General features: G+C 42.8%; 1 protein-coding gene across 2 annotated transcripts; it reads right to left on the reverse strand.

Moving 5' to 3' along the window:
* Positions 1-1,414: 1,414 nt before the first annotated feature.
* Positions 1,415-20,403, reverse strand: GOSR2 (golgi SNAP receptor complex member 2). Of its 2 annotated transcripts, none has more exons than XM_054574876.1 (6): positions 20,309-20,403; positions 12,369-12,433; positions 10,823-10,931; positions 9,842-9,974; positions 7,333-7,473; positions 1,415-4,086 (listed from the first exon to the last, which is right to left on the reverse strand). In XM_054574876.1, exons 1-6 carry the CDS (start codon positions 20,335-20,337, stop codon positions 3,925-3,927), a joined length of 639 nt encoding a protein of 212 aa, XP_054430851.1. In that variant the 5' UTR covers positions 20,338-20,403; the 3' UTR covers positions 1,415-3,924. The 2 variants fall into 2 exon arrangements, with proteins under 2 accessions (XP_054430851.1, XP_054430850.1); XM_054574875.1 differs by having other exon boundaries at positions 12,369-12,429; positions 20,309-20,374.
* Between the last annotated feature and the right edge of the window lie 2,862 nt (positions 20,404-23,265).

Raw genomic sequence — 23,265 nt, forward strand, 5'->3', positions numbered from 1 at the left:
AAACCTAGCCCCTCCGGTACTCCTCGTGGGACCTTGGGCAAGTCACTAAAAGCTCAGGCTCCTCATATGCACAATGGGGATAGTACAGCACCTAACTCAGAGGGTTTGTGCCAACTAAAGGGTCTAGCCAGGAAAATAACCATGCCCGCTTTCCAGTAAGGGCCCCAGGTAAGCTAGTGTTATTAATGGTCTGAGTGTTCCCTTGAATACGGCATCCTCTACCCGCTTAATACTAACAGGTCATGCTTCTCTCTTTGCTTTGGCTCTTGGGGCCTGAAGCCAAATTAGGGACTCCCCAGAGCACTTTGGAAGGGATTCATGACATATTTGAGTTTTGTACTGACATTCTACTGATTTGTTCTTGGTCCTCACATCTTTATATTTTTACTGTTTTAGTTATTTTCTGTAAGTTTCCTCACATCGTTTCTGGAATAGGACAAGATATGAACAAATAAGACTTTACTGAGGACTTTGTAAGTTTTGTTCTTCACACATATCTAAGGTCCGTCGGGATAAAGCCCAGCCATTGCTAACATAACGAGGACAGTTTGTGCAACATCGATGTAACCTGGCAGCCAAGGAGAGTGAACGGGAATATGCATGTGTAAAAAAAATCACGACTTCACTGTACTAGTCAGTGGAGGCAGTAGACTCCATTGAGTGAGCATATGTACTGTGTGGCCATCGCTTTCAAAATGACTAAGCAAGCAGAGCAATGACTCTGCATCAAATTTTGTATCAAGCTTGAACATTCCTCCACAGAAACTATTTGGATGGCTCAGAAGGCTGAAGCTATGGGCAACTGGTGATTGGCAGCTTCATCACGACAACCTGCCTGCTCATGAATCACGTCTTGTGCAGAGGGTTTTGACGAAGCATCAAATCACCCAGGTCACTCAGCCCCTGCTACAGACCAGATTTCGCGCCTTGCAACTTCTGGCTTTTCCCAAAACTAAAATCACCTTTAAAAGGGAAGAGATTTCAGACTGTCGATGAGATTCAGGAAAATATGACAGGGCAGGTAATGGCAATTAGGAGAACTGTATGTGGCCCTAAGGTGCCTACTTTAAAGGGGACTGAGGTGATGTCCTGTGTACAATGTTTCTTGTATCTCCTTCAATGAATGTTTTTCATATCATATGGCCAGACACTTTATGGACAGACCTCATATGCTGAACTAGCTTACCAAACCTTTTCAAATGCTATCACCTTTAAGACAAATATTCTGATTCAGAAGGTTTGGGGTAGGCTCCAAGAATCTATAATTACAAGTTTCCGAGCTGCTTCTGAGGCAGCCAGACAAGACCCTAGCCACAGAACAGTATTTGAGAATGTCTTGCCTGGAAATGTGAAAAAGGGATCATTAGTTTGAACAATGAATGTCAAATTTCTTTACAAAACATAGTATTCTAAATAAAATAAATCTCAACTTTATTTAGCCGATGTGTTTGGAAAACAATGGGTTCAAGTCCAAATTTGCGAATCAAACCCATTTAAGTCATTAGGGCAAAGGACTTAGGAAAAAACCGAGCAATAAAGCCTATAAAAATCAAGACTCTCCTACTTACTTGGTCTTTGAGTTTGGTGTTTCTTAAGGTGGTCATACAAGTAAATTTCACAGAAAGAAGATATTCCCAAGTTCCTTGAGAATCCACCTGTCTCAAACCTCCAGAGACAAACCTGTACCAACAGCCTGCACAAGGTCAGAGGCTGTCAACAGATTCTTGCACCAGCTCAACCTGATAATTCACCCCGGGTCCACTAGGAGGCGCTCCTTCCCTGGCCTAGGACCCTTTCCTATACTTGGGACTATGGAGACAGCAGGGTTAGGCTAAGATGTTTCTCTCACAGATGCACTGTGGCTGTTTCCTAGCCCAAGATGGCCAAGACCCACAAAATACCTCCACAATTTTTATTACAAAGGCAGGTAGAGTGGCTCTGAGGGTGGGGGAAGGCCTTACTCCTGGTTCATCAAGGCCAATAATCACTACAAAGTGTGGAACATAGTGGGGTGACTACAAATAAATGGATGTCACCTCAGACAATGGAGGAGAGAGTGGGGGGGGGACTTTTGGTTTTCCAGAGTTCAAGTCCACATGGAAGCTGCTCCTTGTACACCTTCCTCCAAAGTACACAGTCTGGGAAGATCTTCAAGGGAATAGAACAGCCAGGTTTGTGCAGTTTAAAAACCCATTTTATAAATGGCTAAGAGCCCTATGGTAGGTCCCCAGGATGGCAGGGGTGCTGGGTGTGAGGGAAATTTCAAACTGTACCTCCCCAAAATTAGATCTAGGCCTGAAGATGCCTCACCCCCTCTCTCCGCTCTCCAGGACGCCATTTTCATTCTTTCAGGACCTCCAATCCTTTTAGGATTCCCCTTTCTTTGGAAACCCAGGGCCCAGAGCAACAGAGATTCCACCAAAAGTGTGGTATCACTACCCAAGAAATCCATGGGTATTAAGAAACATTTACCAAAAGAGGATCTGTGTCACAGATGTAGCTGAAAATACTAATACTGCTACAGGTGGGAGGGGAATGAGCGAGGTGGAATGGAACACACAGAAAAGGGAAAGAAGACATAAGATAGTCCAAGTAACAAGAAATGATGACTGTTGGTAGAGCAAGACAAAGGTAGGGTAACACTGGCCAGGTTTCCAGTTTCCTGGGACATTGTGAGTGCTATTTTATGTCTTGCCATAAAGCTACCGAGCACAGAGCTAGAAAGGCCCGTGTTCAATAAAAAAATGTTAACTAGGTCTTTCCAGTACTTTCAGCAAGTAATCAAAATAGAGAGGCTAGCTTTACAATAAATTCCATAATACACCAGATACTGTACAGTCTTAATCCAGGGTTGGTCAGAGAAGGAAAAAGGTCCTGGTCCCTAGAAAGAGAGTCTCACAAGGACACCACAGACAGTTTTAGGGTGGCATCTGCCCACAGTGACTGGGCAGAATCGGGGCTTGGCTGGCAGCTGCTAATGTACTTCAAGGGAAGGGAAGAAAGCCAAAGAATCGGAGATGCTAAAACTAGAAATGAGACTATAATTGACAGATCACTTTCCTTTGCTTGCAGCTTTCTAAGAGGCAAATGCCCAACAAAGCCTGGGCATGGGTGCCAGGCTACAGTCTTAGAACCTTAAAAGCCAACCATTCTATTAACTACAAAAAAAAAAAAAAATTCCATAACTAGGGTCTCTAGTCTCAGGACTGAACACACCCAGAAAGTAACAGTGGCCTCACTTTAGAAAGGAGAAACACCCAACAGCTGTAATGTGGAAACTCTTACTCGTCAACAGCAACATCAATGCCTGTTTCCTCTAAGTAGCTGCTTCTGGGGAAGGGTGACAAGTATGGGCAGTCAGTCATCTGCTTGTCATTTTACGGGTTGGGTGGCTAGTAGCAAGATCATGTAGTCCATTTACTAGAATGGGTGCAGGAAAAGAAGACTTATTTCCCCTCCTCCTCTTCATTGCTGCTCCAGCCTATCCATCAGGAGCCAGAGAGGCTGGATGATGACAAAGTGCAGACAGTCCTGTCCACAAGGGTCACCGTGAAAGCCTTCCTGGGGCACGCACCAGCCCTTTGGACAAAACCACCAAAACCATTCTCCTCCCTTCCTTCTTCATCCCTTACCCTTAAATTACTTCCTCTCCTAGTGAGAGTAAGAGTGAGAGAGAATAGGTACTTCGTTCATTTTCTATGCACCACAAACTTGGTAGCACTAGCTTCCCCTCCAAGATGCCACAGAAAACAGAGCAGGCTTGACACTCTCACTAGGTTACAGATCACAATTACTTCTGAGTGGTTTTCACAGTTAAGATGAACATACACTTCAAAACGTGGCCTCTGGGCCCCCCAGTCTCTCTCACGCACACGCACACACTCATGCAGTGGGAACGCTGTCCGGCTGCTGGGCTTAGCTGAGTCATGTCAAGTACTGCACCACGAGGAACATGACCACACAGGTGAGCAGCATCCCACCGATCATCAGGTACTTGTCCTGGAAAGCCCGCTTCTCGATGAGCCGCATCACTGTGTTGGACAAGCCCAGCATATTGGCAATGTCAAGGATCCTCTTCTGAGTCCCCTGGGGAGACAAGAAGAGAAAGAAACAAAGATCAACTCGTTTTGCCAAAGGTGGGAGAACATCAGTATGAGATGGGGCTTTACCAACAACAGTCTCTTGGCCATGCCTAAAGCATATGCAAAGCAGCACCAGCCAGAGGTAGATCCCTCATACGATCAAATGACTTTTGATCAAGATACCAGAGCAACTCAAGTGGGAAAGAAAAGCCTTTTCTACAAATGTGCTGAAATAACTGGTTACATATGTATCACATATATGTATCACACACAGACATAAGTCTCATATAAATCATATATATATTTGTATGTGTAAAAAATGATCCTCGATTCATTAGATACAAAAGTGTGGATTATACAATTAAACAAAAAAGCTAAAACTATAATAAAGCTTCTAGAAGAAAACACAGACTATCTTAAAAGTGGGAAGAATCCAGGTGTACATCACCAAAAGATGGACAATGTGTGATCTATCTGATAATGGGATACTGCTCAGTAATAAAAAGAACCTAGTTACCAACATGTAACATTATGAATGAGTCTGGAAAACATTCCTGAGAGGAAGAAGCCACACGCAAAATAAACATGAACACATTTATATGACATTCAGTAACAGGCAAAATTAATTTATGGTGAAATAAATCAGAACAGTGGTTGCCTCGGGGGAGGGGCAGACTGACTTGGAACAGGCACCAGGGGTCTTTTAGGGGTGATGAAAATGGCTATGTCTTGACAGCAGTGTGAGTTACAAATGTGCATGCATTTGTCAAAATTCAATGGCCTGTACGAATAAGATCTGCACACCTCCTTGCATGTACGTAATACCTCAATATAAAAATTTTTAAAAGATTTTATTTATTTATTTTCAGAGATAGGGGAAGGGAGGGAGAAAGAGAAACATCAATGTGTGGTTGCTTCTTGCACGCCTCCCAACTGGGGACCTGGCCTGCAACCCAGGCACGTGCCCTGACTGGGAATCGAACCAGTGACCCTTTGGTTCTCAGGCTGGCACTCAATCCACTGAGCCACACCAGCCAGGGCTCAATATAAATGTGTAGATTAGGATATTTTATATTAAGACTTAGTCTCTGCTTCCTAGCTCCAAAATCCTTGCTTACTCTTGTAAAGTAGAAGTCACAGGTATTCTACTGAGTACAACATGCGGGTCAGCGTCCAGGTTTATGAGAAGGTTTGAAGTGGGCAAGGTGGATGGACAGAAACACAACTGACAGACACCAACACAATGACCTAAAACACCTCATATAAATGTTACCACCCACTATCAAAAACAAAAGGGTATTTTATTACTAAACCAGCAGCTCAAACCACCCAGTGTGATCTTCCTCCCTGCTTTCTACTTTTCATATTTAGCACAAATTCTTATGAAGTAACAAATATAAATGAATACTGGGCAGTTACTTCTACACACACCACCAACTGCTTTTGTATGGATGGCATCTAACCTAATGCTCCATATCCATTTTTTAAATGAACAACACATTAATGAGCAACTGAGAGAAGAGGCAAGAGGAGCGGGAATTACACGAGGCACCATGGACAGAAATTCAAACATAGGTTCAGCCCAGACAATGATTTAAAAGCCTCACAGAAGAGGGATCTCACAAGTCAAAGGTGATTATCACCAGAGGAGGACAGGGACGTGGTTTTGCCACAACAGTGATGGTAAATATTAGACTCTCACTAAAGATCCTGCTCAGCTCTGAAAGCACAGGTTATTTCCTCATCTTTTGAAGTTCAAGTACCAAGCTCCTAAAATTGCCTAAAAATTACCATAAACTTTAAAAATATATATACACATTTTCAACCATAAATTCTCCCCAAATCATGGCCAAGCTCCTTCATGTCCTCTCCCACATTAATTTCAAATGGTTACAGCAGCAGTTTTCTGACAGAGGTGGGGTGGGAGGCAGGTGGAGGTAATCAAGTGGCAGGAGACAGGTAGTGGTGGGCACGCCGAGGGAACGAGACTGGAAAGCTCACGGCCCACCCCCGACCGCTGCACCAGGCTCCCTGGCACTTCCCTTCTGGTGGCTGTGTGGGGCAGGAGATGCCTGCACTCCCCGGTGATACCAGACTGCAGCAGGAAGCCAACATTTGCTCTAACAATAAGCTCTAACCCCCGCTGGTCGACGTTAGTGTTTCATGGTGAGTCCTGTCCTAAGACAATTTTACTGTTTTTCTGAGATATAGGAATGAGGCCAGCTGTTTTCTACAAAAGGGCGGCTTAATCAACATGTATCAGTTTAGGTTACTGCAGGTGGTTGTTATGAAAGGGGGGCACCCATGAAGCTATCAAGAGACCACCCTTCAGACCATCTGAGACACCGCGGCCATCAGCAAAAGGTTACGTGTCACTCGGTGGCTCGCCTGACCTTCTCCCTGGTAAAGGTGGCAGAAATGTACCTAAGACCCACGGGGCTGACTGGCTCAACATGATCCAACAAAAACTAAGATAAGGCTCACACTTCCGAGTGACTGTTTCTCACAGCTCAGTGGCTGGCAGCGCTTCGTTCACAGGGAACCACACCCTGATAATAGGCACAGTCCACACCCCATTATCCATCAGGGTTGATACAGGAAAAGGGCTGAGGCTGAAACATCACGACTGACATCAGAGCCTGTGTAATGTTTCTGTAAACTGCTCCCACAGGGTTAGTGTCTCAGCCAATGGGGCAGGGTTTCTACAGTACCTGGGACTAAAGAGAGGGTGAGGCGCCGCTGGGGATCACCGGCACGTGCTCCAGACGCCAGCTGCTGCTGAACGCCCAAGGCAGCCCCGAGCCCCCGCCCCTGGGGTTCAGTTATAAGGCCGTCCACAGTGGAGGCCCTACCAGTCACCACCTGAGTGAGGTGCCAAAGTATAGTCGCATCTTCCTTCCCCTGAGAGTGGATTCTATAACAGAATTTCTTAGTCTATTATTGGTTCCTCTCACAGTAGCAGTCACTTTCATAGTAAGTTCAGCAAATTGGAAAAGACTCGGATACCAAAAGATGCCACACTGTCATTCATTGCAAGCAACAGAAATACCTAATAGAAAAGGGAATTTGGTTACTTTTGGACTCACAATAATTCAACGCCAAAAGGAAGGATCCCAAACTAAAGGGCTCTGACTCATCATCATGGTATCACAATCTGGGGATATGTAATCAAAATGAAAATGTAGGCACCAAACTGTTGGATGAGGCCAAAACAAGAGGCCTTCTTCCTGTCCCCCATAATGGCCCCCACCTTCAAGATCATTCTCTGGGCCCTCAGTCCCTCCAGAATACTGTGCCCGCCTCCAATGAGGTCATCCATGCCGTGGTGAATTTTCTGGAGGGAGGAGTTAAACTGCAGTGATTCATCCATTGGTATGGTGGTGTCAGAGTCCTGTGAAAGAAACGCAGGCACTTGATTAACTTTGCTTGCCGATCAGCTCCTGCAGTCCCACTGTGTCTGACTGCTCTGCCTTTTGGCCAAGGCCAAGCCAGAAGAACAGCAGAGGGAATGGTACAAGAATGAGAGGAACCTAACGGAGAAGAAAAAGCAAAGCAAAGATCTAGGGCGGCCTCTGTTCACTTTCCTCAGACTTCTGCTTCACAAGTCTTGTTAACACCTGCCTCCTCTCATACCCCCAGTTGCAAAAAACTCTACTCCTTCAAGACCTCAATGGGCTTCTCTCGAAGTCTTTCTCCTACTATTCACTAACTTATCTTGTTCCAAATGTTTACTTGCTTCCCCTTAAAACAGTATTAATTTTTTGCTTTTGTTCTTTAGCTCTTTTATCTACAGCTATCCCTTCAAGTCAACTGAAACTGACTAAGGATAAAAGAGACTGTGCTTTCTACTGATGGTCAAATGGTGTTCAGATGGGACTATTCCCCTGAGCAGGCAAGAAAAATCTGCACAGAAAGGAGGGGAGACAAAAATTGCTACTGATCAAGTACTTCCCACTTTGCATGCTCACTACCCTAAGCTCACTTAAGGCTCATCCTAACCTCAGGAGGTAGTTAATGCACTGTCCCCATTTTAGAGATGAGGAAATTGAAGCCCAGACAGGTGGAGAAACTCGTTCAGTCTCACAAAGCTGGTAAGAAGTCCAGCAGGGAAAGAATCCCAGTACCAAGAGCAGGGCCTGCTCTATCATCTGCAGGGAGACACATTAAGACCAATCCTAGGCTCTCACCTTACACCGAAAGTGAACTGTACACAGAAGCAAGTCATGACCAGCCATAGTACTGTTCTTTTCCCTGCCTCCCGATGATAATCACATACTCCTCTGCCAACCAGGGCCATTTTCACCCCTTTTAATCATCATAAAGAGGTTAAACCACCTTTTCTTTGATGCTTAAGTTCAAAATAATTTTTCATGCACACATTTTCAATCCCCCTTACTAACACAGGAGTTTCTCACACTTTATCCTCAGCACCTTAAATAGTGTTCTACATACAGCTAATGCTTAGTGGGCCAAAAGACTGCAGTATCTGGATTAATTAGAGACTTCTCTTCATTTATTTGGCAAGCATTTACTGAATGCTTTTCATGTACAAATCTTCCTTCCTCTCCCACTTGAAAGGGTATAGCTGTTGAGCCACTGTCTCTCGGAGAAATGATAGTGCAGATCACCGAATAACCAGGAAGAAGTTCAGTCAGCAAGTCAGTTTTTATTAAGGGCCCACTGTATGCACAGCATCATACCAAGTGGGTAAGACACAAAATAATTCTGAGCTATCACCCCCAGCCTAAAAAAACACCTGTATAACAATCAAAGCCTACACAACATTTTTGAGAGTGTTGTACAGTTCATTACACTTTTGAAAGTCGGCTATGTGTGCCACTATACTACCAACACGTCTTCATCACACTTTTGAATTGTTAATTGTTACTTAACTGCTTATGCGAGAGAAACAGAAACTGCGGAGGCACATTCTGAAACACTTGGGGAAATTTACTCCAAGTATGGACCCAGCAAAGAGAGTTAAACCTCTGCAAGCGGGAACTGATTTGAACTCTGATAGAAAGCTTGGAAAGCTAAGACTTCTTTAGAATATAAGCCTCTCCATAAAAAAAAAACAAACCCCACCCCAAACCCACCTCATTTGGGGGAATATATTATGCAGAATACAAAAAAGGCCAGTATGTTCTACAGCCGTGTGCAGGAAATGATCCTATTGAGACCAAAGGGCAGGGACAATAGTGTTCTACAAAATCAAACATGCAAACCAAAACAGGGTTACTTTCAAACAGACTCCGGTGGAGCAATCCATTTAAAACAAAATATCTGTTAACAAATTCCTCCAAAATTGCTGCTCAGACTAGGGACAAAAACATTTTAATGCATCTGACACTGGAACCACACACATACACAGCACAATGGCAACTGCCCGAAGGCAGCTTTGAAATGCGGCCCTCACTGAAAATGGTCTAAGTCCTAATCATCTGTCTCTATCTGATCAGAAAAAACGTTTCCACCGTGTCAACCAGACCTCTCTACATCGGACCAGTCAAACCGGGTAATTTTCACCTCTGTCCATTCCCTCAAGTTAACTGCTTCCTCTTCAGGTTTCTGTGTTAGAAAAAAAGATTCCCTGTCTAGATATAGTCTGTGGCAATGCACAAAGTCCACCGTCATTTCCAGCTGGCCTCCTCATCAGTCTGCTTCAGACACCACCTAAAAGGATGAAGCTCAGAGACCTGAGCTCCAGCTGCAACAAGCTGTCAAGTACCTGCGGCCTCCCACCCAGGTGCCTGGCTTACGTTGGTAGTGAAGGTGCGAGACAGAAGCTCCTCTCTCTGCCTCTCCTGCTGCTCTCTTGCGTATCGCCGATGCTGGAAGTTTCTGAGAGCAGTCTGCAGATGCTGGACATCATATTTTAACTGGTCAACACGACTGGAATTAATAGAGAGAGAGATTACATTCCAGGAGCCCAGAACAGCACAGCTGGAGGTCGCCAGGCTTTGTAGTGAGGAAGGAAGACATTTCCTTACTTCTTTCTATACCACTCCATGCTATCCCCCCAACCCCAAATAATCTGATTTGATCAATGATGTTGAAAATAAAGAAGTAGCTTGTGGTTAAAGCAGGGTTGTAGCACACGAGATTCCAGCAGCTTTACTTAAATACCTGCTGGTCTCTGATTCTGGATGCATGACAGGGAACAGGTGACAGGAAACAGGCTCGATGACCTCTTCCTGACCTTCTATGGATTATATCACTCTTCTGGAAGAAGCCCAAGGGCATCTTTGGAGTAAAGCATCAACAACGTTTCATAAAACTTTTGGGAGCAGGGACTAGGGTGGAGGTGGTGAGTGTGGTTTCATTTTAACTTCATGGGGGACTATCAAACATTAGATCGGTATTTCATTATAATTAGACTGATCGAAGTGATTAAGAGCAAGATTCATTTCAACCCAAGAATGTAGTGGGAACGAAAGGGTAGAGTAAACTCCCTGGCGGCATTAGGCTTCAAGTGACCGTGGATTTGGACAGAAAAACAGGACTGGAGGCAAACTTTCAAAATGACACCAGTGGAATAAGGAGACGCAAAACTTTTGAGCCACAAACGTCACAGAATTTTTATTTTGAGAGAGTATCCTGCAAATAGAATCGTGCCCTTTATGGGAATTTTATCTTTGCATAGTCCCCGTTTTTCAATATGAAAATGATTTTCAGACTACTCAACAGCCTCTCCTGGGAGAAAGGTCTGTCTTAAGGGCTTGGGGTGTTAGAGCACTTACAGTTTGGCATTCTGTCTTTTGTTAGGGGGCTCCTTGCTGGACAAAATCTCCAGACGTTCTAGATGGCTGAATATCTGGTCTATGCTTGCTTGGATTTCGTTTTCTACTACTGCACGAAAGAGAAAAAAAAATAATTGCTGGAAAAGAGATAGTGAACTTAAATTAGAATGGTAAATCAAACATACCTTTTTCCCATATCCAATAGACTAAAAAAATATGTATTTCAAAAGGAGAAAAATGCATACACTATTGAATAATGGAAAAAGTTCTAAGGTATACTAAGTGACTCTGTAAATGTTTCAAATATGTATATATAGCTGTTAATGCCAATTTTTTTTAAAGCTGAGGGTAAATCTGTAGAAATAAATTTCCTGCCTTTAGAAAATAAAATGAATATTTAAACGTTGTCCAAATAAAATTTTAAGCAAAAAGCAGTATTTTCTGATAAGAATGAGGCCTCTTTTCCTTTGAGATTATTCTCAGATATAGATTATAAGTATCTCGTAAAAAGACATCCAACTGAATTCCCTACAGTAATGAGGTTAAGAAAAAGCACAAAGGAGAAGATTAGTAATTGCAACATAGAGAAGAGTTCCCTTAAGGCTTTCTGTAAGAATGGGAGGGCTGATGCCAGAGTCCCCAAAATAGACCAAATATCAGTAGGAAAGGCCCAGGAAAGAATCCACAGAGGTAAAGATATGATAAACAGTCATTTTCCTTATCCCTTGTGATAAACCGTCAAAATGACCTCTTTTCCATTTCTAATCATGTAACAATGAGATTGTTGGGAAGGCAAACAAAATCAGCAGACAGAAACCAAACTTCACAAAAGGCATCCAGATTGCTTCTTACCCAGTAAAGACATGACAGTAATGTCACCTTGGTAGGTTAGCTAGCAAATACAGATTAGAACAAAGTGGGGCACAGAACCAAGAGAAGAGCTCCTTCTGCGGCTGCAGAAAGGAGGGGAAATGGGCATCGTAAGGTCTCCGCAGTGAGGTGAGAGGACAACTTCTGCAATGTGTGGGTGACCAGGAGTGTCTGCAGGACCCCGTCAGAAACAGGCCGTTTTCTTATGATAGAAAAGAAACTAAAAACACAAAGCAGCCCTATTCTTGAAAGAAACCATGGTGTGGGAACTAAACTAATTAATATTGCTATTCATTTCTAAATAATCCTCCTAAAAGACCACAGTGCTCAGCTCAGAAGAAATGACCAATTCCAGTTAAACATGTCTGACTTTTTATGGAGCACATTCCTCTAAGGGCTAGGTAATTAGATTAAGATAGATGGAGGAAAGAACTTCCACTCCCACGGGGCCATGTCAGGTTGAGTGGAGGGGTAATGGAGGATGAGACTCAGGGATTCCAAAGGGCACAATCAGGGAAATCAGTGAGTGTGCCATTGGGCTTTCTGCACCCTAACAACAGAACTCATTCCACGCTGAATCATTAAGCCCCTGAGGCAGAAACGCACTCAGGAAACCCAGCCCATTAGCACCGTGTCATCAGAGAAAGGACTCTGGTCTCCACAGTTAATTACTCACAGTGCACAGACTGCTTGTCTGCTGACTCCAGGCGTCCCATGTGAGACTGGATCTGGTGGACCTGCCTATCAAAGGAAGAGGGAGGAAATGGGTGAGACAGGAGTAATCAACAGTGTTTCAGTCAGGAAAGACAATTTTTCTGATGCCAACATGTAGCTCATTTAAACTGACAGCACTGCTGGACTGTGAAATTTGTATGTGGCATTTTATGCCAAATGTTTTGGCATGGTTTATAATATTTTAACATTAATATTAATAGTAATACTGATAGGCAGCGTTTATTGAGTGCTTACCACATCTTAGACATTTTGCAAAGTCAATAACCCTGTGAGTAAAGTATTATCATTCTCATTTTATAAATAAGACAACTGAAGTCCAGAAAGGTTATATAACTTTTTGAAGGTCACATATCAAGTGATAAACCTCAATTTGGACCCAGCCAATCCCATTCTCTGTTGTTTGACCCAATGTGCTGAGCACTGGTCTATATTAGAGAGTGTCAAAGGGTGAGAGAGATATAATCCTTGTCCTTGAGAAACAATGTAATTAGGAACGACAGGCCAAATAGACAAGAAAAGTCCCAAGAAGATTTAAGAGAAAACTAACACATGTATATGTAAACAAATAGAAAGCTGAGGAGCTAAGCACATGGTACCAAGCAAAGACAATTGAACAAAAGGGCTGGGGCTGAGAAAGAGTTAAGTTGGGGAAGTTCTGCAGGTGAAGGGAGGTATGATTTGGTGACGGAAGATATTAAGAAAATGATACGCAAAAAGGCAGGCAAGGACATGTGGATAACAAACAGGCGGGCCTGCCTGGATGAGTGGGGTCAGAGGGGAGAGGAGGATGAGGCAATTAGTGGACCATCAGAGGAAGGCCCTCAAAGAAAGGGATCTTCTGTTTGGTCTTTCCCTGCCAATATGAGGCAACTGCCATCTCAATCGGAAATGCAACACTGTTCATTGGGCCTCTGCCATAGTCCCAGCCACCAGGCTCCAGACCACCCTCTGAACCCTTCCCAGCGGCCCCTGGGATCAGTTCTTGGAATTGCTTATGCTACCCCCAATAATGGTCTCCTGGTGCTTATAGTCTCTTCAAGTTAGAGCCACTTGAAAGGGACCCACTGAGGTCTTATATCATCCCCAACTCTTGAGGGAAATGTCAGCAACCATCCCTCACCATGGATACCACAAACTGGCACTCCAAAAGCAACCAATGCAAGCCAGGAGCCCAAATTTGTTTCTCTGGTCTTTTCCAGGGGTTTCCTGTGGCCTCTAAACATGACCCACCAGAAGCAAGGCCAGCATTCTAATGACTCCCCAAGTGCTCCTGGGCAAGACCCATGTCTCCTAGAAATCACTACTACAGGCAACTAGAAATCTACTGACAAGAGTCTGAGAGACCAGACTGGTGACAGTTCAGTAAGGCAAGACTGGGCATTTTTGAATGGGAGACATGGAGGCAAACATAGGAATTCAGCTTTAGGTAACGAACATCTGGATCAGGGTAACAGCGGAAACAGCCACAGAGGACTGGACGGTAACGCTGATCGAAGGGCGAATTAGGACTTTACTGAAGGCCTGGATGCAGGCAGAGAGGTAAATTTTCAGTGGTAGCCTAATAGAGCAAATCTGAAAACTGGTGGCATTACTGACAGGAACAATGTGATACCACATTTCACCCATTAGATTGGCAAATACTTTAAAGTGTGAATACACGTTGATAAGGATATGGGGAAATCAGAACTCTCATACATGGCCAGTAGGATTATAAACTGGTAGAAACAGTTTTAATAGCCTTTTGACAATACCTGATAGAGTCAAATATGTGTGTAGCCTATGAACCAACATTCTACTTCTAGGAATGTGTATTCCAAAGGGAAGAGAATGAGTGTGGGATTCAGTTATTTCAAATCTATGGCCTGAAGCACATGTATTAAATGAGTCCTAACATATAGTTCTATTAGTCTCTATTTTTATGTTTGAAATATTTCCTAGATAAAATAACTAAATATAATAGTTTTCCAAATGTTAAGAGTCAATGGTTTAACAAGGATTATTTATTTATTCCCTCAGACACTCATTCTATTCACTCATTCAAATAAGTGGATATACAACCACAATGATACACGGGCAAATGGGAAATGAAACCACAGGTGTGCCTACGGTGGGAAAGGAGCAGCATATTGAGGATACCACAGCAAGTTTATGTTGATTTCAAGAGGCATTTGATAACTTCTCATGATATCTTACAGTGAAGGTTTCATGATATATCACAGATGGAGGGGCTGATTTCCAGTGTTCCACCACACCGTTGCCGCCTTTGGTTCTGTTTTGTTCAATATTGAAAGTCAACTTATGTTAACGGAATTTGCACATGACTTTGTGCCAGAATAAGGGGTTAGGATACCGTACAACAAAACAAACCTTAATGTTTTCCATTTAGACTAAAATAGGGATTAAAAAGTATTTTTTGACTTTAGGGTTTTTTTTTTTAAGTCAAATGTACAATATAAAATGATACTGTGCATTTGACTTAGAACACATTCAATTCTGGGAGCCACCTTTTTAAAACACCCTATCAGAAGGTTCTCCCCAACGGCAGATGAAAGGGATGACTGGGGAAGTGTTCAGAAGCCACGTCATGAAGAGAAACGGTCCAAATAGCTAGTGATAATAAGCTTCTTGAAAAAGAAAAGGAAAACAAAAGTAAGATGGAGCAGCTGGTGCTCTGCAGATTATCTAGAGGTGACCTGTAGGAAGAGGAACAGGCTTGCTCTCTGTTGCTCCTTAAGGGAGAGCCAGGATGAAAAGGTACAAATTTCAAGATGACAGATTTCAGCTCAACACAAGGGAAGAAACCCCCAAAACTATTATGGACTATTTCTTCAAGAATAGGGGAAAAAAAAGAGCTCCTGCAGGTTTAAACACAAAGGGTTCTCATGACCAGACAGGTGGAATGGGAGCTCTTGCCAGTCCCTCTCAATTCCTGAACTCTATGAGAACAGTGGGAGAGATGAGGCCAACGCCCACAAAACGCAGCCTGCAACACTCACCGGCTGACTTTTACTCTTTTCTAAGCTAAAAAGGAGAGCCTTTAAGAAGTTGCAGGGAAACATTACTGATTTTTTCTCATCCAATCTCATTTTGCTCCCAATGAACTAGAAAAAAATATAGCCAATAAAGTGATTCCAATCTCTACATTTCATGCCTGAGAGAAAATATATGCAAAACAACAAAGCAAGTATGCGTGGCATGGTGGGAACTACTATGTGCCAAGTGGAAAATCTGTTTTAAACTGAACTGGAATTTCAGACAACACACTCAAACCCAGTAAGGAACAGATGACACATTAATAAGACCTGGGATTGTGGACACTAGAAATTGGAAGTCCTGGTCCTGCCTAGTATGGGGTCCGTGGTGGGCCTGGGTGATAACATAACTAAGAAGAGACACAGGAGCAAGTAAGCAAAAGTCACTGGTGCTGATCTTTTAAAAAGGGTCAGTAAAAGATCTGGGAAACATTTTAAAGCAGAACTGCTGTTTAGAAGTCTATCCATGCTGCCCCTGACCACCATAAGAAGGAAACAAGGTTTTGGAGTTAAAAGATCTGGCTGAGTTCCAGTCCCACTATGTACTGGCTGAAGGACACTGAATAAATCATTTAACTCCTTTACACCTCAGTTTCCTCAACTGTAAAATCGGGACACTTACAATGACAATTACTTGAAGGGTGGTAGACCCAAATGCAATATGAAAATGCTATGTAACCTATACAGCATCATACAAGTTTGTTGTTTTAACTTTACTGAAAAGTAGTAAAACCGTCTGGTCATTTTTACCTCATTGACTTTGCCTCTACTATACAGTATTTAGCCTCTCATCGGAAAGCAAAATAAAAAAATATAAAAAGGAAAAACTGGTCTTGTCATAGGTAAAGTTCTTACACCCAGCTACTCATCAAAATCACCTGAGGAGCTTGTTTAAAAATAGAGCTTCTTAAACTCACAAAACAAACACTCCCATTTAGAAATGGGCAAAGGACCTGAAAAGACACTTCTCCAAAGAGGACATACAGATGGCCAAGATGCTCAACGTAACTAATCATGAGAGAAACACAAACTAAAACCAAAATGATATCACTTCATACCTGTCAGAATGGCAATCACCAATAAATCAACAAAAAAGTAAGTGCTGGTCAAGAGTGTAGAGAAAGGGAACCCTCATGCACTGTTGGTGGGGAGGCAGATTGGTGTGAGCACTGTGGAGTTATCCCCCAAAATTAAAAATCAATCTGCCTAATGACCCAGCCTAATTCTGGGACTATATCCAAAGAAACCTGAAACACTAATTTGAAAGAATGTGTGCATCCCTGTATTCACTGCAGCATTATTTACAATTGCCAAGATATGGAAGCAGCCCAACTGCCCATCAGAAGATGAGTGGATAAAAAAGCTGTGGTACATTTATACAATGGAATCACTCGGCTGTAAAAAAGAAGGAAATCTAACCCTTTGCAACAGCATGGATGGACCTGGAGAGCAGTTATACTAAGTGAAATAAGTCAGTTAGAGAAAGACAAGTACCACATGATCTCACCCATATGTCAAATCTAATGAACAAAATAAACCAACAAACAGAAACAGACTCAGAGAAAAAAATAGAGCTTCCTGTATTCCAAACCTGCAATACAAGAAAATTTCTAAATCAGAATTTCTAGGACTATAGAGGGAACAAATGAGGCATCTTTACAACACTAGGATCTCAAAAACAGAAGCCTGGCTATTGGCTCCTCTTTCAAGTTCATCCTAATGCATTAAGTATAAAATGTTTATTCTGCTTTTCATTCCCCTCCCGCCCCATTCATCGTTCAGGCAGTTCAGAAGTTTTTAAGATACATAACTTTAAAATGTTTATCTAATCCCAATGTACTTTCAAGGACATGGCAAGAGATAACCACAAATTGGGTTCAAAGTGTCAGTACAATTAATATGTTCAGTTGCTATTGCGTCAATTCAGCTTCAGTTATTAATTTCTGCAACTGCAGAAGTCAATTTCTGATGCTCTCAGGACTCTGCATGTTTCCATTTAAAGACACTCAATCACCAGTATCATGGAGCTGAAAGGAGCATTACAGTTTAACCAGCCCAAAACTTACCATTTCATAGATAAGGAGAAACAAGCCAAAGAGGTGTAGAGCCAGAACCCCTACTGGTTTAGTACTTGAGGAGGAGGGCAGATTAGAATACACTGCAGTATGAAAAAAGGGAAACTCCTTGAGGGAGGGATACACTGTCAGAGAATGACGCCCAACACCACACAGTAGTAATGAATAAATATTCACTGAATGAATGAGTGATTGCATTGTAGAGGACTTAACAATGTGATACGCTAAATCTAGCCCACTGCCTGTTTTTGTAAATAAAATTTTACTGGGACACAGTCACATCCACTTGTTTATATTGCTTATGTCTGCTCTCCTGCTGTAACAGGGTTGAGAAGCTGCCACAGAGACTGTATGGCCTACAAAGTGTGAAGTACTTATTATCTGGCCGTTGACAGAAATAGTTGGTGAGCCCTGTTAGAGTCCAATGGCAGATTACTGGGAGGCCTGCAGAGGTACATACTTCATCTACACTCCACAATCTTGTTTGGGACACCATTTAGTATTCCTCCTCTCCCTAAGTCTACACAGAACTGAGCAACTGAGATTTCTCAGTGATCAACTACCTGCTACCCAGATAACAGGTACAGTCTGAGACTCTAAACAAAATTCTTCTTGAGAATAAACTGGTCAGTCTCCTTAGCAACATCCTTTAACCAAATCAACTAGCTGGATGAGGCTGTACAGGTTAACTACAAGGCACACTTAGCCCACTGAGCCTTGCTATTGCATAAGACCTACCCTTTCTTAGTAACATGGGCATAACTTTTAGTTTCTTTTTCCAGTTGACTCATGGGTCTAATTTTTTAAATCCCTTCTTATAATATTATATAAAATAGGGCTCTCCAGTGTAAGAGCAAATTCTGTCATTTTAATACCATTACAAAGTAGGTTATATATTTTCACCCACTCAGACCAAACACTTAATCACTAAAGTAAAAAGAAACCAAAATACTTAGAAAATGAAAGAGTAAGGGGATCACCATCCTTATTTCCTAACGTTCCAAAGCATTTCTTTTATTATGAATTCATTAAGACAGGTTCCTATTTTATTTCATTTGCAGGCCCTTGGACTGTGATTTTAAGTATTTTCATCAGAACGAAACTACAGCATAAATATGGAAGTTGTTAAAATGGGACTGCTATAGACATACACTCTAAAAAAATGAAAACAGGGACTCAAACAGGTTTGCATCAATATTCATGCTAGCATTATTCCTAATAGCCAAAAGGTTTACACTACCCAAGCATCCATTAGCAGATGAATGGATAACAAAATATGGTTTGTGTACACACACAGGAATATTATTCAACCATAAAAAGGGATGATATTATGATATATGCTACAACAAAGATGAACTTTGAAAACGTTAAGTGAGCCCTGTCCAGTGTGGCTCGGTAGTTGAAGCACAGTCCCCTAACCAAAGGGTGTGGGTCCGATCCCCAGTCCAGGTGCACGTAATCCCTGGTCCCAGCACACACGGGAGGCAGCTGATCAACATTTCTCTCTCTCCCTCCCTCTTTCTAAAAGCAATGGGGAAAAAAGAAAAATGTCCTTGAGTAAGGAAGGAAGGAAGGAAGGAAGAGTGGACAGAAAGAAAATATGTTCAGTGAAATAAGCCAAACACAGAAGGACATATACTGTATGACTCCACTTATGAGATATCTAGAATAGGTAAATTCAGAGACAGAAATTAGAACAGAGGTTACCAGAGGTTGGTGGTAGGGAGGAATGGAAGGATACTGCTTAATGGATACATGGAGTTTCTCTTTGGGCTGATGAAAAAGTTCTGGAAATGAACGGCTGGTTACACAACACTGTGAATGTACTTAATGTCACTGATTTGTACACTCAGAAATGGGTAAAGTGGTAAGTTTTATGTTATGTATATTTTACCACAATAAAAATGAAATAAATCATCTAAGTTCTTTCCAAAATAACAGGATTGGTGTGGTCCATATTACCATCATCAACTACGTATGTTGGCAAGTTCCAAAAATGCAGGACAATATTAATAAAGGATACTACCAAGGAATTTAAAATTAAGAAGCTAAATCAAAATTTGATCTTCTTAACGAACCTGTAACTAGATATGAATAACAAGTGGTAATACTGAATGGTAATTTCTTTGTACCATAAAAATATGGTCTTTAGTATAAACCAAATCAGAAAAAAAGAAAAAATTACAATGTAGCAACAAGATTAGTGTCAATCAAGAGTGCAGACTGACATCGTTCAGGGACTGCGAGCTAGCTATAATGAAACTTACTCGGACATTAGCCCAGTGATGGGTCCTTCTAAATTGCGTAAGCTGATTCTGTCGGTACTGCTTATTTGACCCTCAGTGCTATCCTGCTACATGTTTGCTCTGTTTTCGTATATTCCCTGACTCCAACTAAACGGTAAACTCCTCTGTGCAGGGTTCAGTGTCTCTCCTCCACGAGCTCTACCAACCCGGGGCAGTGAGTTGGCAGGTGCGACGAAGTATTATAACCTGTAGCTAGGACTTTCTCTTCACCTAGTCTACCCAGCAGGTAATCACAGCCTCGGAGATCCCAGGAGCCATCTGGCACAAGGTCTCTGGTCCCAGGCCAGACCCTCCGTTCGCCGTTGAGCCGGACATCCCGCCTAGAACTGAGCACTTCCAAACTGCCCCCAGCAGAGCTCCGGCGGAAGAACTCGGCCTCCACAAAGGCGGAAGCCCCAGGCCCCAGCCTGGGGGGCTGGCCTCACCCAGCCTGGCTTCGCCCCACCCGCGCCCCAACGCGGCCCTCACTTGTTCGTTTGCTGGTACAGCTGTTCCATGTCGCCGGCCCTGCAGGGTCCGGCTCCGGGTTCCTCCGAACACGTCCTCACAGCCCTCCTTCCGGCTTTCGGCTTCCGGTTTCAGGACCCTCTCCACCCTACCGGCGAGGGCTGTCCCCTGCACGCCTTACTGGTGGTGGTGGTTGGGAGAGAAGGAATGGGAACGAGAAAAGAGGCCAGGAGAAAAAGGTTAAATGTAGTTAGAGGTTCGGCCTTAGATGGGGAACTAGGAGGTATAGGTTTTCGTTGGAGGCTGTCTTCAGCATTGAGTCAGGCACGGGTAAGGGCAATCTGAGTACTGTCGCGAGGTCCTCAGGGCAGGGTTGGAGGAGAATGGGCGGATACCTGCTCTTTTCTCCTAAAGGCTAGGGAGGGTTCCTGCTAGGCTTCGCATTACTCTTTAATTGTGGGTCTGGAGAGTTAGCTCTTCACTGGAGTCTCTAGCACAAGTTTCTCTTATCTCAAATTTGTCTGCTCACTTGACCGCCCATTTACCCCACCTCCACACTATTTACCCATCCAGTAAAGCCACAGTGAATGAATGGTTACTGTGACATGAGTGCTGAGGGGGAAATCAGGTTCCTTCTGTCCTCGAAGAGGACGAAGTCTAGGAAAGAATATAAGTTATGTTTACAAATAAATGTCTACAAGGTAGAAAGTTCAAATATATTGAACCGAGCTGCGATTGGCTCTGGTAGGAGATTCAGGGAAGAGTTAATGTAGGAGGTGACACTGGTATTAGGACTTGAAGGATTTGGACACTTTGGCCTTTCCACGTAGGCCTAACCCATTTCCATCCCACTAGGTTTATCTGTGGTTCCTCCCAAGGGAGGAGACGTTCCTCTTCCTTTGACAAGTTGGTGCTACTATTTTCCTGTATCCTGGATCCCACCCACTTTTGTGTCTCAAGAGACTGTCTATCCATGTACATTCTTTCCCTAACATTATTTTTCCATTTATTCTAATATTTACTTATTAACGAGCACCTACTATGACAAGGCATAGATATTAGGGGTAGGAATACAAGTAAGACACAGCCCTCAAATCTCTCATCTTTCATTTTCTCTTGAGAGGGCTAGTCATGCCCTTGGGCTCTATTATCAGGTAGGATAAGTGCTACAGTTTATGCAAAAAGCCATTTGTTTGGAGAACAGCAAGTGTTTGAGGACTTTTAAATGACATGAATAGGGCCTTCAAAAATCAATAGATTTTTAATAGTGTCTTGTACACACTACCACTAAGTAAATGTTTATTGTATTGGCTTGGTGGAGATGAAGGAGAGGCATTTGAAGCTGAGAGGATAGCTTGAACAAAAGCAAATGGGGAAAAGAACATGAATCTCCTGTGGCTGCCTTTAGGGTACTTGGGGCAATAATAGAGTTAAAAGAAAAGTTGGAGCCAGATCATGAGGGATCATAAATGTTATGCTTAGATTTTTATTCATAGTTTTTTTTTTTATTCTGTAGGTGGTTGGAAGCTATCAAAGGTTGGATAGAATTTTAAATTTCCTCAAAGAATGTTTATGCCTATATCTGTTTTTCTTTGAACCCCACAACATCCCTGTGATGTGGGTAAGGCAGATGAAGAAATTGAAGTCCAGAGAACCTCCCCTCTGCCTCTCAGACTGTTAGGCCTTTATATGTGTTTAGTCCTGCTTCTAAAGAAAAGAGAATTCCATTCCTTCATCTTGCTGCACTTTTTTCTATCCCAATTCTTATTCTTTTAAGGCTAAACCACTTAATCAACCAATTGATTTACATTGCTGACATTTTCTATGAGTGACTTGCCCTCCAACCTCTCCTTTGTTCTACTAGAACTGTTTTCTAAGGTCACCAGTGGTCTCTTTTCATGAATCAGCCTACATATACTCACTGAGCTCATACAATATGATGCAAGGTCTGTGTTACAAAGATGAGTAAGATACCAACTTGCCATAGAAGTTCTTTAATATACTGGGAGGGAAATATCTACCTAGATAATTAGAATACTGTGTGATTAGTGTGAGGTAGAGGTAATGGCAAGTTTAGCCTAGAGTATGTATCATAATTCACTGTTGAGAATTTTGTAGTACAGGCCCTGGCTGGGTAGCTCATTTGGTTAGAGTATCATCCTGATATACCAAGGTTGTGGGTTTGATCCCTGGCTAGGGCACATATGACAATCAACCAATATATGCATAAATAAGTGGAACAACAGGTCAATATTTCTCTCTCCCCCCCCTCCTTCCTCTCTAAAATAAATCAATAAATAAAAATGAAATTAAAATTAAAAATGTTTTTTGTAGGACAAATGTGCAATAAAATATCTTCCAACCATATCTTCTCTTGAATTCTTTAGGTCTTAATCACTGCATTCCTAGGTTATGATCTCCTTCAGTGTTGACTGCACCCCTGCCTTCCATACACTGAAACCAGCTGGCAGAGGGGAAAGAGTGGATAGGCTAGGGTCCAATGGGTGGAGCAAGATACTGCATGCAAGAAATATCTGGCCACCTGAACCAGCTTAAGACTGGCCTGGTTGCTCATGAGGTTGCTACATTGATCAAAAGAAAGAAAGGACATTGATCATAAAAGCAAGTTGGCATTGCAGAGCAATGGTCTCAAGTGGCGATTAGATAGGCATTCTCACCTCTAGAGGACGGCCCGACGTGTGGTGCAAAGCCTGTGGATGGAGTGGACTGACCACCCTTACCAGGTGGTAGTGGGGAGTCCCACACAGGGCAAAGGATACTGCCACCGCATTATTCTGGTGCATTGTAGCCTGGGGGTGGCCTTGTGGTCACAGCACAAGCTGGCAAAAGCCATGGCATGGACCCACACAGGTGGCTCAACCTCAGTAGTGGATTGTCAGGAGCCCAGAGTTCTGAACTTATCCTGTATCCAACGTGAATGGGAATCACCTCTAAATTAGCACGTAAATACCATTCTG

Source organism: Pteronotus mesoamericanus, unplaced genomic scaffold (assembly GCF_021234165.1).
Source record: "Pteronotus mesoamericanus isolate MK-2021 breed Mesoamerican mustached bat unplaced genomic scaffold, CSHL_Meso_final contig_269, whole genome shotgun sequence".
NCBI lineage: Eukaryota > Metazoa > Chordata > Mammalia > Chiroptera > Mormoopidae > Pteronotus > Pteronotus mesoamericanus.

Coding starts and splice junctions, on each gene's coding strand:
- GOSR2 (XM_054574876.1), bottom strand. CDS start 20,337: ATGGAACAGCTGTACCAGCAAACGAACAA. Junction 7,474..9,841: donor CTCGCACCTTCACTACCAAC/GTAAGCCAGGCA, acceptor TTTCTTTCACAG/GACTCTGACACCACCATACC. Junction 4,087..7,332: donor CCCAGAGAATGATCTTGAAG/GTGGGGGCCATT, acceptor TTGTCTCCCCAG/GGGACTCAGAAGAGGATCCT.